Source organism: Sarcophilus harrisii, chromosome 3 (genome assembly GCF_902635505.1).
Source record: "Sarcophilus harrisii chromosome 3, mSarHar1.11, whole genome shotgun sequence".
Lineage (NCBI taxonomy): Eukaryota > Metazoa > Chordata > Mammalia > Dasyuromorphia > Dasyuridae > Sarcophilus > Sarcophilus harrisii.
Window position 1 is genome coordinate 428,944,839 of NC_045428.1, and position 21,075 is coordinate 428,965,913.

Below are 21,075 nucleotides of genomic sequence, written 5' to 3' on the forward strand. Positions count from 1 at the left end.
TCAGAGCTTAAAAGGCTGTCCATATGAACTGAATTATCCATGACATGTACCTTCAGACATTTGTAATGTGATATTTCATGTAAATTTAGACCATACTTTGGAAGAGCTGCTGGCAAAAATAAGTTTATTCAGGAGCTCAGATAAGGAAAAAAAAATCTGACATCCTTACTAATCTGTAGTTGTTAACATGGAATTTCCAACATAAGCATAACTATCTAATTTGCTATAGCAAATTAAAGGAAAACAAAAGATGCACTTCTCTTCCCTTTTTAAAGTCTGTAGTTAGTCTATAAAAATGAGATCTTACTTTTTTAAAGGTCTCCATGATATTATTTTTTTCCCTATTAAAAGAAACAAAATTCAAACTTAAATAAGCTAGAAAATATAATTTATTTTGAAGACCTAATTTAGCTAATGATTAAATTACATTATAGAAAATATATCATCATGGACTTGTTTCTTTTCAATAATGAGGTGATTCAAGATAATTCCAATAGATTTGTGATGGAAAGAAACATCCACATCCAGAGAGAGAACTATTGAGACTGTAGATCACAACACAATATTTTCACCTTTGTTGTTGTTTATTTGCTTGTTTTTTTTTTTTTTTTTCCCTCTCATTTTTTCCCCCTTTGATCTGATTTTTCTTGTGCAGGAGAATAAATGTGAAAATATGTTTAGAAGAAGTGAAAAGTTTAACCTATTTTGCATTCCTTGCTGTCTAGGAGAAGGGAGAGGGGAAAAGGAAGGGAGAAACATATAGAACACAAGGTTTTGCAAGGGTAGATGTTGAAAACTACTTATCATGTATTTTGAAAACTAAGAAGTATTATTATAAAAAAAGAAAAGAAAATATATCACCAGTTATGAAATGATGTAAGCTCTTCAAGATGGCTGCTGAGGCTTTTTTTTTTTTAATAATGACACTATTATAATACATAGCTGATAGTGTCTTTTTAAAGAAGCAGACTATGAAAGTGAAATATTAATGCAACTCTGAAAAGTGCAGCTTTAAAGATACATTAGTAGTGATGTGGCAAACATTTTGGCTTGGTAGAAAACATAAAAGGGGCTAGCCCTAGAGGGTACAGTCTTACTATTTTGCCAAAGGCCTATTTTGAGAGCACTATGAGAAAAAAGTGGTAGCTGGCTTTAGAATTAAATAATTGTGAATACTAGCAATAACTAGCACATCATCTGAAAGGAATTTGCGTCAATTCCTAGAATTATTTAGACTTTTTCTATTCTTAAATCAAATGTTTGAAATATCTTTAGGACAATCAATTTATCTGATAATTCTAAAAGTCTTCTAAAATTTGATATTTATTTAGCAATGAAATAAAGGATGTTTATCTATATGGAAATCATTCTGTTATATGAAAATAGTATTAAATCAAAAGTTTAGAGGAAAAGAAAGCATTTGATATAATGGATTTTAGCCTTTCCAAACCAAACCAAATAATTATCTTCAGTGAATATACATTTTTTTCCCTTATATGAGTAACAATGAACTTAGCAATCATAGACATGTACACATCCACATATACGTACATGTATATGCAAACACAGTAAACTATAATATTTGCCATAAATATAAAAATTAGCAGTTTTATTTGTTACTCTGCTTCAATGAAACCTCTGAAGAAAGTGCACTGCAAAGAGAGCTTAAATTTCTCACTCTTCCTTTCAATCAATATCTGAGGCAGAATTTCATCTCTAGGGCCCTTAATGGCAGGAATTCATGGAGCCAGCAAATGAGTAATGTTAAACCTATGATTAGACGATGAGGCCATCAAAGACACTGGACCCTAATGCTACATTCTTCTATATTCTTCTGAACTGCAGGGAAACCCAAGGCTAAGGAAGAAGGCACTGCAAGTTATTCTTTTTCTTACACTCTTTAAAAGCTATTTAAAAGATGTAGCACAATATGAAACTTTAAGGCCTATAAATGATCTCTTGGTATTTCTCCTGAACTTTGGGCTTAATGATTAGGTAACAAAATTTTCAAGTACCCTGCAGGAGATGGTTTGAAGTTTGAATCCCATTGAGGATTCCTGCCAGTGATGCATTTTTCTTTAGATGTTCCTGAACTAAAATTCATTCTGGTTAACAGGGGGAAAAACAAACAAACAAAAAACAAACACATACAGAAAAACTGGACCTAATCACTTCTTTATGGATACAGGCTGAAAGAAATGAAATCTAAGGAATGGAACCTACTAGGTAAGTTTAAAAAGATTAATCAATTTCATATTTTTATTCATTTGGGGTAGCTGTACAATTAGTCAGGGGGATTTACCAGTAACAGATGTATATTGTTTTTCACAGCATAAAATTTGGACAATTTAATGATTCTTAATAATCATAAAATCTATTTTGAACATAAACATTTTCATTATTCTAATTATTATTTTAAATTTTAATGTCTAAATGACATTACATCATTGAAAATTTGTATCATAAGGTAGCAATAAAGGCCTAACTTTAATTATAATTGAAACCTATAACTTCTCTTTACCCCCCACCCTGATAATTATCATGTCAACTGTCATGTTGTCAAATGTAAAAAAGTGAGATGACAAACAATAATGATGATCTAGTAATTCCAATTCTATTTTAATTCTGGTTGTTAACAAATATGAAAAATAGTAACAATGCTCTTAAAGAAGCAAAACTCTCACTTTTTTTGTTTTTAACTCAATCATACTATAAACTATATAAACAGAAAAATTAAATTTTATTTATCAAAATATTTATTAATGGAAATTCTTGCACAGTTTTTTTGTTGTTATTTTAAATATTGGGGGACAGCATTTATCATACTTTTCATATATCATACTTAAGACACTTATAGTAAAGATCAAGGTTTCCATCATCAATAAACTCTCTACATAAATCATGAAATATGAAGGCATAAAAATTCTGGGGAAATACATCTTTTTAAATTGTATATGAAAGTAGAAATATTTTTAAAAATATTTGCATTTGAAAGATTCTATCACAAAAGATAAAATTACATATATGTGAATATATACATATCATTATGCATAAAGAGGTACTTTTTCAGTGATAGAATAAAGGCAAAATATACATCTCATTCTCATTTTTCTCTCTTTCCCTCTCTCTTCTTTCTCTCTGTATTCATATACATATCCTCAAAGAAAGAAATAAACATTTTTTGGGGGGGCAATTAATGAAAAAAAACAAAACAAAACAAATGAACACCTATCCCATGAACAGATGTGAAGGAATTTAATGGAAGTATAATGCAATTATTAAAGCAAAAAGGCTTACCTGGGAACAAAGCAACATAACAAGCTCAACTACAGATGTGCTTGATTTCATACAAACAAGGCCTGCAACAAGAAAATATTAAAAGGAAACACCATTATTAGATTGTCCAGAGTTGTAATTTTTAGGCAAAGTTAAATTTTCCAGAAAGAAAACCTTGATTCATAGAAATCATAAAATTCAATTTATATTCTTATTTAAAAATAAGGAATTCAATATCTGGCTAAATGTTTGAAAGCCTTCAATTAAAAAAGATTGATAAGATAATGAAGGAAAAGAGAAAAGTCATTTATACATCTCAAGGTGAATTATTTTTCAAGATATTTCAAATAGTTAAAAATTTCTCATGAAGTTATTAAAGTCTTAATAAAGCTTTAAAAAGCTTAAAAAAATTTATCATAGCCAAAATTCACCACAGGCTTATTTTCTAAACCAAATATTTCTTATTACTTAGTTTCTAAATGAGTATCAAAATCTTCTGTCCAAAAACATAATTTTCACAGTATGACATCATTAAGCCTATAAAGATTATAAATTTCAGAAAAAAACATTTTAAAAAGATTTGAGTAATGTTTTATTCAGACCCTTATTCTTTTAATGCCTAACACAGATTCTTAAGGAAAAAGCAATATAATTTAATATTATATCAATAAGAAGTAGCCTTTTAATTCTTTTTCAAAAGAAGATTTGAACACAACTCATAATGAATTTAATTTCATATTCAAAGGTTTATATACACATTTTGAAAAATTCATTGTAATTTACAGTTTTGGAAATGCCAGTAGTTTGGAAAATATTTATAAGAGCTTATTAAAATTAAAATTCTTAGAAGGAGTTAACAATGGTTTTCTCTAATTTGAAAAGATTAACATTATTATTTGTTGGCTTCCATTTTAAAAATGATACTCATTGGTTTTTATAAACTGGTCATTTAAAACAAAACAAATCCTACAGTAGAAGGAAAAGTGAGCCATCAAAAAAAACTAATAGAAAAAAATGTCACACGCTAAAGTTAGATCCCAAAGATTTATGGCTAATTTTTAACAAATAGAGATTACCCCTTTAATGGAAAAACATATATATTTATTGTAGGCAGCAGTTAAATATATTTTAATGCCCACTGTGCTAACATCCCTATTCTTATTAGACTATAAAAAGCCTCTAGTATTTTATTTTATCTATCAGCAGACAGTTAGTTAATGACATAAGAGGAAGATGTGTAAAGCTCATTTAAGGGAAACAATTAGTATAACTGATCAACAACTCCTTTCTCATTAGAAGATCCAAAAGATTAAAACGGCACCTTTATCAACTGCAGATAACCTAACTAAACATAACATAGGAAGTCTAAATGAAAGATCAAATTATATAGCTATGTTAATATAATTTACATGACCACTAGAGTATATTTAACTAGCAAAAGAATTACTTTCTATTCTGATAAAAACAAATACTTGTCTCCCCTTTTCCTCTTCACCAGGCAATATCGATCAATAAACATTTATTAAGCACCTTCTATATTTAAGGAGTATATGAAGTGCTAGGGATACAAAGAAAAGAAAAAGACAGCTCTCAAAGAAATTAAAATCCGATGGCAGAAGACTACATATAAAAAAAGCTGAAAAGGATGGGAGTAAAGCAGGAAAAGAGAAGAGATATACATCAATGGTGGGGATGATGAGATGCCTGTAATGGAAAATAGAGGAACTGAGAGGGCCTCTTTTAAATCTGCTCTCCTCCCTCTCATATCACTGGGAGAAGGGCCTATGGGGCATGAGGTTCTGAGCAAGTATGAGTTTCAGAGTTGGTGTAATCTGATGGGACAACGAGTTTCTAGAGGCAATGATGAAGTACAAATAAGGCGGGAAATAAATGTACATTTACTCAAAAGGAATTTGTGTAATTTGTAATACTTTATGATCCCTTTTTTTGTGAGAACTTGCTACACACACACACACACACACACACACACACACACACACACACACCACTCCCACCCCCAACCTTTCTCTATTTCCAAATACCTTAACTCTACTTCAAAGAAAAAAGCAAGTGACTTTTCAAAGGGATGTTGTATTTTAAAAGGAAATGAAACAAAATTGGAATAAATAATAGAAGCAAAATTCTTCTTTCCAAACAAACACCTGTTTTGGGTTTACGGAAACAAGAAGGGAAGTGAAAACCTGAGACAGCCATTCAGATAATGGAAATGAACAAAGAAACAAAATCAACCACTTTCACCTCTAAAATCAACCTTTAATACCTTTTTCTAATAATACCTACTATTTAATCAAAATTAGTTTTATTTTAACCTGAAATAGCCAAATAGTTGTGCAACTATTCACTTTATTTTGTCTTTATGGTAATTGTCTCTTATAAGGAAAGTATTTTGAAAATTTTGAAGTACTATGCATGGTTGTTTAAAATTCCTTGGTTTAAAATTCTCTCATTACAAAGCTGCTACTTGATTTTACTCTTTTCTTCAATAGGTGACTTGACAGAAAAGTAATTTAGCTAGAAATATACATCTTAAAAAACATAGATTATTATAAGAATTTAAGAAAAAGGTTAATCCCATAAAGTTACCTAATTATATGCGAGTGTGCTGAAAAAATAAACTTTGTTACGATTTTGTCTTGAATTTGTTCTGATGCACAGCCATTGAAAGAATTAGTTCATATCACTGGAGTGAGGTTACAAGGTCTTTGCAAAGGGAAGAGTCCAGAGATAGTTAAGACCTGATCTTCTAATAAATAGAAACCCACAGACTTTGAACACTCACCAAAGTGATTAAATTTCTTGCAGCAGTTTTCAAGATGTGGAAAAAAAACAAGCTTCACATCCCAGTGTTAGTGATAGCTTTATTAGAGCTACTTGTCTATCTGACAAAGAGTAATTAACTTATAAAATATGTAAAATTAGAAGATTAGAAAGAATAAGCTAGAGGTTACCTATTCCATTCATCAGATGAAATATGTAAAAATAGTGTCCAGGGCAGGTTCTTCCTTAAGTAAGGTTCAGGTTCAACATGTCCAAAATAGAACCTGATGCCTTTTTCTTCAAATTCAACAGTCTTTCAATCTTGCCTTGTTCTATTAAAAGCACTAAAATCCTTTAAGCCATCTAATTTTAGAATCTTATTGTAATTCTTAATGTCTTACTTAATCTACACATCCAATCACTTGTCAGCTCTTATAATTTGTTCTCTACAACATTTCTCTTCTGTTCCCTTCTTTCCCTTCAGAAAGGGATCGTCATTGATTATACTTTCATCACCACTCACCTGGACTATGGCAAAAAAAAAATATATTCATCATGAGCAGGTTGGATTTACAACTGGAAAGTAAGGGTAGAAGGATAGCTGAACATTGTAAAGAAATGACAGATCATATTAATAATAAAATAATAAAAATTACTTATCAGTAAATGCAGAAAAAGTAATAATTTAAGATTAAAAATCTAAAATGTATTAAGCAATTAAAGGGCCTTTCCTTAATATGATAAACAGTGGTAATATTTGTGAAAATTAAAACAAAACACAAAATGTCTTTACAAAAAAGATGAAAAGCAAGGATGTACATTAAACCTGTAATATGTAATATAATCCTAAAAATGCTAGCTTTAATAATAAGACAATCAAAAGAAATTGAGGGAATAGGAATATCTGAAAAGACAAAGTTATTACTGGTGGATATTAGAGTGTATTTAAATAGTTCTAGAGATACTGGAAAAATTAACAAAAACAATAATTTTGGTAAAATAGCAGGACCTAAAATAAAACTAAAATCATTGGTCTTCATTTACATCACTAAAACAACTCAAAATGAGAAGAAAGAAATTGGGGCTTGAGAGGGAGAGATTCCATTTAGGCAATTACAAAATGCATAAAATATATTTATAATTACTCTAACAATAAAAACTCAAGACATATTAATATAAATGAAAACTACTTTTTACAGAAACAGACAAAATAATAAAGATTTTCACTGACCATGGTTGATCAATGTTATCATAGTAAAAATGTAGTTATATATGAAATTATATTTGTTACCATATCAAAATCTCCAAAGGCTAATTTTACAGAAATATAACAACAACAAAAAAAATGACAAAATTCATCTGAAGGAACAAAAAAGCCAAGGAGAAATAATAAAAAACATAGTGGGAATAAGCCTGCTCTAGAATTATTATTGTACCCCAAAACTTTATCTTAAAGCAGTAGGCTATTTGGCATTAGGAGGAAAAAAAATCATCAATGGAACAAATTAGGCAAATAAGAGGAGAAAGGTCAAACATAAAGAGCCTAATGTTTGATAAAGTGATCTTATGGTGTTTTGACACTTCAACATAAATAAAAGTTAAAAGAGAATAGAAGGAAGTATCTTTTACAACTATGACTGTGAGGAGGATTATTCATGCAAGGGATTAGAGGCTATCATTTAGAGGCAAAATGGCTAATTTAGATTTCACAAAATTACACAGTAAGAAAATCAATAGAATAAGAGTCAGAGAAACTATTGAAAGAGGAAAAAAATCTCTAAGATCTGCTATAAAAGTTGTATATTTTATTTTATTATTTTTTTTGTGGCTGTTGAGGCAATTGGGGTTAAGTGACTTGCCCAGGGTAACACAGCTAGGAAGTGTTAAGTATCTGAGATCAGATTTGAACTTAGGTCTTCCTGATTTCAGGGTTGAACAAATTATATTTTTTAAAATCAACATTAAAATATAACAGGGACCAATTCTCAAAACATAAGTGGCCAAAGGACATGAAAAGGTAGCCTACCCTTCTGGGATAAATACTAAGGAGGAGAATAATGGTGATGATAGTGATAATGAAAATGATGATTCATTTCAACAACCACTTAAGATAATACAGGGATTAATCATGAGAATCTGGGTTCAAATTCCATTTTTGGCACTTACTGGCAGTGTGATCCTGGAAAAAACCACTCAGACTTTTGGAGTCCCGGGCTCATCTCCAAGATAATAAATAGCAGCATATCTGCCTATATGTACTGGTAGAGGAAGTTTCTATAACAGCAGTTCCCTACAATAATGGAACCACAGGTTTGGTCACAAATACAAATCATACTTATCAGGAATTTGTGCCATGACAGGCTCTGAGACAAAAAAAAAAAAAAAAAAAAAAAAAAAATTAGTTTCTGCCCTTGGGGGACTAATAATGGGACATCATGTATACATCTCTCATGTACATCTCACACTACCTTACTTCAGGCCTTTAATCTCTACTTTACTGAATTATTACAATAGCCTTCTAACTGGATTCCCTGTCTCACCTTTTTCCCTCCTCCAACTGATTTTCTCACTCAAATGCCAAAGTGACTTTTCCTAAAGATGCAAGTCTGACTATGTCACTTCTCACCTCTGATTCAAACGCTTAACAGCTTCCCATTACCTTCAGGATAAAATATAAAGTCCTCTGTTTGGCCTTTAAAAACGACCCTTTCTTATCTTTTTACTCCTCTTATACTTTATTCCTTTCTATGTATATTATGATTTAACTGTATCCCCTACACTAAATGTTTTTTGACTTACTGTTACTGAATATTAAATCTACTTTAGATGATGTAATAATTCAGGGGAATTATTATAATCATTAATATTAATAATTAAATATAATGGGTTCACTTAAGAATCCACTTATGATTTATATTGTAAAAAGAAAATATATCAAGAATTTTAAAAATACAGTTTTAAATGGCTTTTGATTTTTGGAAACAAGCAAAACCACTGACTTTTTCTTTTTCACATTTTTTATTCTGTACAGTTATCATGATAGGCCATTTCATAAACTTTAAAAGGTAGAATAGAGAAAATACCTTTTCCTTCATTGCTAACATACACAGTAATTAAATAAATTAAAATGGTAATGAAAATATACATAGAGCATATTTTGACTTAGGAAAAGATCAGATAGCTTATTTTATTTGAAAAGGTTTCACACAGCTTGTAATTACTTTGAAAAGCACTGCTATATTGTTTCTTTTTCACCATTTTAAAAACTTCATTTTCTTTGAAATTAATATTTTTTTTTATTCTGTTAGTAGAATAACAGAATACTGTCTTGGTAACTAATAAAGATTCAAATGAACTTTAATTTTTAGTTAGGCCTATGGCACATGCAGACTATTAAGTTCAAAATATAAAAAGCAAGTTGAACTATTCATTTAGAATGAATTTCTGCTTCTGCCCAGGTAAGATATGTAAAAACCCATTTAAAAAGTTCTTATGAAATAATCACTGTACAAACTCTTACTATTATTGCTATTATCAACAAAAGAATATGCTTAGGAATTTTACTGTATGTTATTCCTATTTTAGCTGGACCTTAAAAAGATTTTGTTGCATTTTCTGTCAGTGATTTTACTTTGTTAACATAAAATCTCAATGAAAATGCAATCAAGTATAGTATTAATAGAAAGAAATTGAAATACTGAATCTCCTTTATTTAAAAAGTAAAACCATATCGAGAGAGCTAATGTTTTAAATGTTCAGTTTACAAATTTCAAGTGAAAAAGTATTCAAAATATTAGAGAAATTGAGTCTTTTCTCTTTACATTTCTCTTGGTTCATTCACCCAAATCCCTAAGGTGATGGCATGCATATAGTCTATAGTAAATGGTAATAACTAAAAAGGTTCTATTGTGTGTAAAAAGAAAAATGTTTTAAATATGTTAAAAAGCATATTTAAGTATGTTAAAAAGTGACAAGGTTCAAAAAATATTTAGAATGAATATAAATCTTTTTCAGTATTTGAAAAATGGAAAAGAATGTAATATTATTTTTCATTACAAAAGAAGAACATTTGATACTGTATTTTTTACTTCATTGGAGGTTCCCTATGTCCCAGAAGAGGTAAAAATCCCTTCATTTATGAGAAGGGTAAGCTTGGCATTCCTCTAAAGTTGTAAGATGGAAATACTTGAGATTTTTGAAATAGGTTTGAATTTTATCAAAATTAACTGGAACTGGATCTACAGAAAAACAAATAGCAGTTTTGATCGGGCTTTTGGTTTTCTCTACTTGAACTGACCAAACTGGTTGCTTTGTATCACACTGACACATTTTGAGAATTTTACCCTCTTAATTACTGAATAAAAAAGTTATTATCTTAATTGAAGAAGATGAAGTTTTGTTAAATCATATGTGCATTGGGAACTGATTACTAGGATAGTTCTTAAAATAACATTTTCCCATGTTTTTCTTACAAACAGAACATTCAATCAAAATAAAGTATTACCTTGCTAAGGGGAAAAAAATCCCTCAGAGACCACTGACTAGAGCCATAATGTGAATTTTAAAAATCATACCATGAAAGCTTTCCAATGTTTTAAGATCTTCATATTCAAGCAGACTAAAGTGTCAATTTTTAATCTCTGAGATTTTCTGCTAAGTCAAAAACTAATGCTAATTAAAGTTTTCATATCCTAAAAAAATTAATAAAAAGAAGTGAAGAATGAGACACTATAGCATAAGAAGTGGAAATAATAGCAAGCTAGGAAAAAAGTTATAATTATTATTTGGCACAAAGGAGGAAAGCTAATGGCAAATAATTTATAGCAAAATCAGAAACAATTATTAAAATATTATTTCCATTATCATTTATAAAAACTAAAAAAATTAGCTATCTAATCTATTTTGTACAGAACACATAGCCTTTTAACCCTCCCTACCTCAACAAGTCTTGCTAATTTGCACTCATGACAAACTTTTGTAAACAAATTAAGAAAGATAAGATTTGGAAAACAATTTTTTTATAGGAATGGACTTCTCATCACATCAGAAATAGGTTCACTCATCATTTCTGAGAGTCATGAAACCGGTCAAGCCAGTTAAGAATTCTTTACCTGACAGAAGTGGAAATTAATGTTAAAGATGAATATGGGAATGGTGATCAATCTTGTTGTCAATCCCAAAGTTGAGATGCCACTAAACATCCTAATTTCATAAGTATAGCTTTGTATTTTGTGACTTGAGATATCTTTATAATGGATTCTAAGTCCCTTAAGAATTCCATATATTTACTGTGCAATCAAAATTCAGCACTACGGAATTCACTGTACTTCAAGTTGGCATTGACCTTGTGTCTACTGTTCAAAATTGTATAAACATTATCTTTCTGAAAAGTCATTGATCATTTTGGTTACTCTTTAAAGGGCACTGATATTTTGATGATTTGAATTAATTTCCTTTGCATTTCTCTTATATTTTTCTTGTAATATAATGATAAAAACAAAAACATTCCAGATGTGAATGTTTTATACTTCAATGCATCTTGTCTAAGTAGCTACTGCCTTGAATGGTACAGAATGAAATCCCTCCATGATTTTTATACTGTGCAGCTTTTGTTTGTGCACACAATTTAACATAATAAGATAAGTTATATTTTATTTCCAACAATTATGATCAAAATATTGAGAAAATGGAGAGAAAAGAGCTGGATTTGGAATCCAGAAGAGGATGCAAATTATGTCTCAGTTATTCAAAAGCTGGGAAATCTCCTGGGTTAACTCCCTTAACTGCCCAGAGCCTTAAGGCAATTCTAAATCTCTAAGTTAAATTAGATTTATTTGAAACATTTTTTGGCATCATTCTCACTCACCACCCTCATATATCTAACTAATCGCCAAATCCCACTGCTTTTATGTGTCTCCTCATCATTAACAGGTTTTCTGCACCACTTGCTTACACTACTAAAATAGCTTAATCTACCTCTGTCTTAAATCTATCCCCTATACAATCCATACACTAGTCCCATTTGCGACTTATTTACACATGGCTCTCCTGCATTTATGCTCTATTCTAGCTACACTAGCATTCTTGCCATTCTTCTTATCTCCAGTTTACATGCTTTTGGTCAGTGTGCCCTGAGGCCTGTAATGTTCTACCTGCACATTCTTACATTTGTAATCCTGGGCTTCATCCTTGATTCAAATCAAGTAAATCCCCCAAGCCTTTCTCAAGATTCTGCCTCCCAAGTTTACCTTGTAATTTACTTTGTATATGTTTTGCATAGAACTATAATCAACCAAAGCAAGGACTTCTTTCCGCTTTTGTCTTTGTAAACTTGCCTCTTACTACTCTGTATGTTATATAGAGATTATTTCCCCCTTTAGAATGTAAGCTCTTTAAACTCAAGGGCTGATTTTAATTATTAATCTATATTCCGAAGGTTTAACATAATGTTGGGCATAGAGAAAGCACTTAATAAATGCTAGTTGATTGTCTGAAGACTTAAATCCTAAGACCATAAGAGTACTACACTAGAAAATATTACTATCAAAATACTGTTGTACATAAAAGAACCTGAACATTCCTTTTCTGTTTCTAAGGTTTCAATCTATAATCATAGCATCAATTAACTATAACTCCATTTTCTTAATAAAACTAAAGACAAATTACATCTAATAGTTTTCTCCTTTATGCAAAAATGTATATTTGTTGTTATTGTTAGTCATTATTCAATCTTGTCTAACTCTTCATGATCCTATCTGAAGTTTTTGTGTCAGTGATAATACAGTGGTTTGCTATTTCCTTCTGCAGCTCATTTTATAGATGAAGGACAGAGGCAAACAGGGTTAAAGAACTTGCCCAGAGTCACAGATCCAGTAAGAATCCGAGACCAGATTTGAATTTGGGAAGATGAATTTTCCTGACTCCAAGCCCAGTGCTCTAGTTACTATCTAACTATCTATCTAACTGCCCAAGTGTATATTTTACCTTTACAAATAAATCATACCAATATATATTAAAAGAAAATGAGAGGTAGAGTAATATAGGAGTAAGATCATGGTATTTGGAGTGAGAAGATGTTAAGAATCCTTAACTTATCTATGTGGTGACCTGCCTCAGCTGCCTTGCTTGCATGTTGAGGTGCTTCAGAAAAATGATTTATGTTTTTCATTTTACAAAAAATCATATAGCCTTTCTGCGTAGTTGATGTTTGCTGAAGATTAGGAAAGATTCTAGAACCTTGCAAAATTTAAATGAGATATTCTACTATGTTCCTGAAGGTTCTCTCTGATGTTCATTTATTTAATGAAGGTCCCACTGGCAACATACCGGTCCTCAACAGTTATTTATCTTTATAGATTACACCTATCTATTTAAAAGTTTTTATCTGAGTATTGCTTTAAAACTCTTGATTAGATGCTAACTAATCCTTAAGACTTACTTCATTAAGATTCCATCTACACATTTGAAATTTATTGTAGTGCAGAATGTAAGATTTCTGAGAACAGGGATTTTTTTTGTTTGTTTGTTTGCTTTTTGTTTTTTGGTAACCTTAGTTTAGATTAACAATACGGTTAAGAAAACCCAGTGCATTTATCTTCTAATTTGACTATTTCTATTATCACTAACTACATCAGTTTCATGGTAGGAATAAAACTTTTTTCCTATCTATATTCTCTCCCTTTGGATTATTAAATTCAATTGTACTATGATCACAATTATGTATTGATTTGCCCCAATCATGTGCTGTAACAATTCCTATTCACTATATAGGGTCAAATGCAATAAACTGAATATATTATCAGCAGGCTACAGATTATAGAGGCAGTACTCTATTTATAATTGGGAAATGTTTTCCCATTAAGAAGTCACTTGTTATTATTGAATTTAAGTTTCAAAATATACACTTAATGAAATTCGCCAAATGACAGCATTTATAACTTGGAGGAAATGTCTAAATGCTGTATTTACTTATTTACTTTTTTTTTTCTCATATCAATCACTTAAAGGTGGTGTAATTTACAAGTTTTTTTCCCTGTGATGTAGAACTAATCAGGATCGATTTTAAGATATTTAAAAGTAATTTTACTTGTAGCCTCAAGCATGGAATATCTAAGTCTTGTCTTTATATTACTTCGTAAAATACTTCTTATGCTCTGAATATTTCCTATGAAAATGCCATTTACTGGCAATGAATGAATATTATTTATTACAATGTAGTAATTAACATTCCAATTTATTTATATACCAAAATTTGTTGAACCATTTCCCCATAATTAACTATATATTGTTTTGAGCTTTATTTTTAATACAAATAATGCTACCATGAACATTTTTATTCATAGAGATCTTTTTAGGAAAAGTCTCAGGAATGAATTTCTAAAAAGCCATAGTCTTGCTTAATTACAAGTTGTTTTTCTGAACAGTGTAACCAATTCATAGCTCTATCAGGAATAATTTAATATAGCTGCCTTTCCACAGTCCATCCAAAGAAGAATTTTTATATTGTTTTAGCATTTTTGGTAGCATAATGAGGTGATAATTCAGGATTATTTTAATTTGCATTATTACAGTTATTAGTAATTTTGAAGATTTGTTTCTATTTTTTCAGTCTTTTAAATTTGTTTGTGACTCTGAAATTATTGCAACAGCCTAATAAGTTTTCTTGAGTTTATTTGCTCGCTATCAAAACAATATTATTTTCTTCCTGCAAATAACACTCTTTTATTCAGACATTTTCATAGCAACCTATAGTGTACAAAATTTCAAACTCTTTAGCCAGGTATTCAAGGATGTCTATATTCACTTCTGCTTCTATTCGTTTGTTCATACTCCCTTCACCTTGATTTTCCTTCTCCCTCTCATCCTTCAAGGCTTAGCTCAAGTCTCATGAACTTTATGAAGTAATCTAATTTACCTTTTGTTAAATCAAATTGTCTAGTAAATTACTTTATTATATGTTTTCATTTTTGTTTAATATGTCATTTCAGGTGTGGTAGTCTTCTCTTTAAACTATGCTACAAGTAACTTTAGGGGAAGGATAATACCCTATACTTCTATATTCTCCAGAGAAGTTTAAAAGATATCCCTAATACAATTGAAAAAATAGGTAATTAGTAAATAACTAGGTTACTGAATGATTTGTATCTAAAGACTAGCTCTGAAGGTGTTATATTAGGGTTTTTCATAGGTATGTCTCACTAAATATCTCTACCCACAACTAAAGAGACCAGAAATCTTGGTAATTATTAAAAATATAAAAGATGATAACACTTATTTATGTGGTAGGAGGGAACATCAACAAAACTTTATTACAGGATCAAAGAATGAGTGCTAGTTGGGATTTTAGTAGTGACCTAGTTCAATTCTGTCATTTTATAGATGAGGATATTGAAATCCTAGAGACATAAAGCCAATTATGTTCAAGATCAGAGTGAATTAATGGGATCACAAGCTTAAATATCAATGGGTGTCTAGGTGCCTAAGGAACCAGAAAAGCTGCTTAATGAAATATATTCCACTGATGATTTTAACTGGATATCTACTGGTCACATAGGAAGGCAATAGTGAATAGAGATCTAGTCTCTTACAGACAGTTAGACTTGATACATATCGTTACCATGAGCAAATAAATAATTTTTTAGCCCCACAAGCAAATTTCTGAAACTATACATAAATTATAGAAGAATTACAGATTTGTATAAGTAAAGAAATTTTTCCTTCCAGGAAATTTTCTATAGAAGTGAAATCATAGATCTCAAATTAAAAAAAAAAAAAAAAGTCATTCCCAAATCTCTTAAGATTTTTCAAATATTTAACAAAATATAATGTAAACTTCCTATTTCTTTGCTCATCCATAATATTAACAGACAAATGGAATCTTTTTCAAAAACCTCAAATTTTACCCAAAATAATTGAAAGACCATTTCCTCTCATAACAATACTGTAAATAATAAAATTTTGGAATTTAGCCTATAAGCCAGCAGAGAAATAGTGTTCAATAGCAGTACAACCTAAAATGTTTCATAGAGAGATGAAGAAGTAATGAAAAACAAGGAACTAAAAAGTACTTCAAATACTTCACTTCAGCAAAATCTTGAATAGTACATTTAATGGCTCATCTATGGCTTGGAAAATCCACAGCAGCTAAGAAATGTCATGAATTACTAACAGGAAATAAAGTTGCACTATTTGAGCAAAAACTATGGTGAGAAGGGGAAACTAAAAAGGATCAAAGGATCACAGATACAAAGCTAAATAAAAGAACTTAGATGAGTTTACCAGTAAGCCCTGAAATTTTGTAGTTAAGGAAACTGAGGTCTAGAGAGCTGAAATGATTTTCTTGAAGTAACACAGGTAATATATATTGTAGTCAATGCCAGTCTCATCATGACTCAAGGATACTAAAACTATTTATGGCAACTTGCTGCATCCAGTCTATATTCTTAAATATAATATAAACTAGGTAATTTATTAAAGTAACTATTTAATATTTGCCTCAGAGCAGAAGTAATTATAATATTTACATATTACTTTAAAGTTTGCAAAGTACTTTACAAATATGATCTAATTTGAGCCTTAAAACAAACCTCAGAAGTAGACTTGCTTTTTATCCATTTTTCAAATAGGGAAACTAAAGTTAGCAGAGGTTAAATGACTTAATCAAGATTATATAGCTATAAATAAATGTCTGATGCAGGATTAAACCTCAGGTCTTCCTTACTCCAAGTCACTATGATCTTTTCAGTCACAATTGCATACTCATATCCTAAGTCACAGATATGATGATCACATCAAAATCACTAAATTTAGTGACTAAATCACTAGAACTGGAGAATTTCAAAGCTAATGAATTCTTACATATCACATGGGTCAAACTTTTCCTTTTATAGATGAATCAATTGAGATGGTGGTGGTGGTGGTGGTGGTGGTGATAGTAGTAACAATAAAAATGATTACTTATCTATGTATCTATCATCTATTAAACAGCCATCATATGCCAGGCATTATGCTAAGTGCATTCCAACAGTTATCTTATTTGATCCTCACAACAGTCCTGGAAGATAGGTGCTATTATTATCCCCATTTTACAATGAAGGAACCTGAGGCAAATAATGGTTAAAGGAATTTGCCCAAAGTTTTAGTAAATGTTTGAGACTGGATTTGAACTCAAGATCTTTCTGATTTTAAGATAAAGTTCTCTAATACTTGCCACCCCTAGTTTTCCAAAAGATTAAATGTCTTTTCTAAGAGCACATTAGTAGTAGTGGAAGAGCTAAGGCAAAAAGAACTTAACTCTTGTTCTAAATAAGATAAAAGAAAGGAAATTTGGTAAAAAAAAAAAAAAAAAAAAAAAAAAAAAGTATTTAAAAATAGCTTAAAACTCTTTACAAGAGACAAAAACAAGAAGTACAAAAGCAGATATCAATAATTCCATTCCATAAATATTTATTAAGGTATTTACTATGTGTCAGACACTGTGTTATGTATATGCTGGGCATACAAATAAGAAAAACAAAGTCTTTGTCTTTAAAGTGCTTATAATCAATATAGGAAGACATTACACCAAAGGAAACTGAGAAAAGAGGAGAAGGGGACAGAGAAGGCACTCAGCACAGGAGCATGATGATGGTAAAGTCCAAGTCAAGAAGTATAGTATATACAAAATGGTTGGGCCATGAATCTTTCAGACCTCTTTAATAAGAACTTTGCATTCTCCACAATAATGACTTTTCTGATAATGAGCTTGTCCTAGGAGGAGAAGGAGGATGGTAAAGTTGAATCCAAGGATTGAAGCTTGTGGGAAATGATTATTAGGATTGAATCTGTTTATTTTGCTCAAGTTTGTAGAAAGTGATAAAGAAAATGAACTAATTTTTTTCCCATCAAGATCATAATGAGATTATATGAAACACTGATTTGAGTATAAATTTCTTTAATTCATCTTATGTATGAAAGTAAGAATGTTTTTTAACTTGATTATAAATAACTTTATTCAATCTGCATGTATAAAGAAAATAAGTTAGCTGCCTTATTTGTTTTTTTTAACTAAAAATAGTTGCAGTGAATAATCACAAAACATTTCCATTTATTAAGTAGAACACAAAATGTGGATTATATATGAAAACATAAATCTCCATGCCACACTACTTGTCTTTAAAAAAAAACAAAACAGACTTATACAATAAGACTTGTAACTTTTAACCTGTAGTTTTTATGTAATTTCTTCAGAAATTTTTGTGATTTTCTGTGTACTTTAAAAAATGTTTCAATAAATTTCTTTATTTTATTTATTTATGGCAGGACTATAAATATCTCCCTTCTCTTCCACCTCAAATAAAAAATGGGGCAGGGGGAAGAGAAGTACTTAAACATATGTATTATCAAATAAAATGTATCTACATCATGGGCAGAAATATATCTCTTCCAGCACACTGAACCTATCACTTCTCTTTCAAGATGTGGGTCACATCATCTTTAAAAACATAATTCATCCTTCCTTCATTTTAAGTGTTAACAACATTCTTTTCCTGGTTCTGATCACCTTTATCTAAGTTTCTACTTCCCAGAAATCTCTAAAATATTCTTTTCCTCACTTTGCATGGTATAATAATATTTTATTACGTTGTCATACCATAATATGTTGAACCATTCCCTAATTGAAGAGACTTCTTCCATTTCTAGGTGTTTTCTTTACTTTCTACCCCCTTTTAATCTGCTTTGGGATCAAGAAGATTATTAACTTGTAGAACACTTCCTCCTCAGATTCCTCTTTTAACTTCCCCTCTTTCTCTGCTTCTTTCCCTCTTGAGATTTCTACATTTGCTACACCACACATGTAATTTTTCAAAATTGCTTTGTCAGGTTCAGATAAGAATGAGGTTCACCCACTGCCAGATACCACCACTTCTTTTTACATAATTGCATTCTCATTTCAAGAATACAAATTATGAGAAATTGTAAATCCCAAATTTCCTCTACTCTACTTTAGGGTACTACTTTAATATTCTTATTTTCTTTCCCTTCTATGAACCTTTAGGGAAAAATCAATCTATCCCCAGAGTAATTTCTTAATTAGTTTATGAAATACCCTTTGAAGATATTCAAAATTCCTAGAAATACTAGTTTCTTCTCCCCTACTGGAAAATTAGCCTTTGATTGACTGACAAGTCTCTTCCAACTGTTCATGTATATTTTAACTTTTTTGATTTTCTTTTTGACTTTTACATTTGCATTTAATGTTAGAAAGTCCCATGTTTGATTAAATATCTATTTTTTGCTATTTAGTTAAATTCAACTTTTTAGAATAAGCTATTCTTGGTTGTAAGTATTTTTTGCAATATTGTAATCCAAGGTTTGACTGATTCTAAAAGACAATTCTGATTTACTATACTATATTTTAATACCTTCTTTCTGGTTGCTTCAAGTATTTTTTCCTTTGACTTGGAAACTCTAGATTTTAACTATGGCATTCCTCACATTTTTTCTTTTTGGATTTCCTTCAGAAGGTAAGGGGTGGATTACTTCTATTTTCACTTTGCCATCTTGTTTAAATGATCTGATTAATTTTAATTTTCTTCAAAGAGAGACCATAAGATTTTTTTGTCCTCATAACTTTCAGGAATTCAATGAATGATTCTTAAATTCTTCAATTATTTCTTCTTCTTAAGTTTTCTAGTCCAGTTGTTCTTGTAATAAGTCAGCTTACATTTTCTTCCATTTTAAAAAAATCCTTTTCATTTTGTTTTAATATTACTTGCTGTCTCATGGAGTCATTGATTTCTGTTTACTTCTGATTTTTCATGGAGTTCATACTTTGTAGTTATTCTACTTCAATTCTTTCCTGCTGAACTTTTTCTTTTCTTTTATTAATCTCTTACTTTATCTCTTCTAGGTAGTTATGTAGTACTTCAGTAAAATTAATTTTTCTGTTGAGTTTCTTACAATGTTACTCTTTCCTAAACTGAATTTTTAGATTTCTTGTGCTACCATGATTCTTTATAATATTCTGTATTTTATTGTGCTTATCTTTTCAGCATTGAATGTTCCTAAATTTGATATCTGAACCAGTCAGGATCTACCTACTGGCACATATATGGGTAAGGTTAACTCTATTTATCTTCACCTGGGTCAACTGGATTCCTGCACTTGATGTCTACCTAAGTCCTCCTGGATATGTGAGTTACAGAGTGCTGATTTTTTAGGTAGTTCTTGTATAGAAGAAATCAAGTACTACAATTTCTCATTGAATTTACTTATAATTACTAAATTTGTTGTGGTTTTTAAAGATTCATCCATTCATTCATTTAGCTGTGATGGGTGTATAGGAACTGGGTTACTTGTCCTCTTTTAGGCATCCATCTAAGCAAGAAACCTAACTTCCTTATTTCTCATTGTTTTTATTTTATTTTATTTTATTTTTTGCAGAGGCAATTGGAGTTAAGTGACTTGCCCAGGGTCATACAGCTAGGAAGTGTTAAGTGTCCTTAACAGATCCTTCTGACTTCAGGGCTGGTGCTCTATCCATTCTGCCACCTAACTACCTCATTTCTCCTTGTTTAAAAAGCTTCACAAACCATGTAGCTGGTCCATTACACTTTCAAAAGGTGGGAAGCATATTTTCCTTCTTTTAATAATGTTTTCAAAACAGTACTTCCATATTGGTTTTTAATACAGGAAGACACACAGTACTTTTTTTTTTTTTTTTTTTTTTTTAACAACCTCAACAATCAAATGATTCTTTAGCAGTTGTTACTTTCTTATTTTCTAATGTTACTTTCTAATTTCTTAAAAAGCTTTCAGAAGCTTCAGAAATATTGAAACAAGTGAAAATTAACAATGCTAGGGGATTGGGTCATTGAAAAATTAACCAATGGGTTAGAATAAGGATGGTGGAGTAGAAGTGGCAACACTGCTGAAGTCAATCAACATTCCTGTCGAAACAATTTAAAAATAACACCTCAAATCAAATTTTGGAGGGGCAGAGGTAACAAAAAGTCACAGTGAGATAGCTCAGAAAAAAGA

The 21,075-nt window shown here is 30.3% G+C and overlaps 1 protein-coding gene and 1 long non-coding RNA gene across 8 annotated transcripts in view; one reads left to right on the forward strand and one right to left on the reverse strand.

The window, feature by feature from the left end:
* The window catches only part of NBEA (neurobeachin), a 727,838-nt gene that overhangs the window by 382,737 nt on the left and 324,026 nt on the right, over window positions 1–21,075 (reverse strand). For all 7 annotated transcript variants that reach the window (XM_031960710.1, XM_031960705.1, XM_031960707.1 and 4 more), the window contains one exon: window positions 3,298–3,359. In XM_031960710.1, the coding sequence (XP_031816570.1) occupies window positions 3,298–3,359 (62 nt within the window). The remainder of the gene's footprint in view (window positions 1–3,297; window positions 3,360–21,075) is intronic.
* Window positions 2,053–20,311, forward strand: LOC116422471. Its single transcript, XR_004233133.1, has 2 exons — window positions 2,053–2,226; window positions 20,088–20,311. It is a non-coding gene; the product is annotated as an uncharacterized LOC116422471 (long non-coding RNA).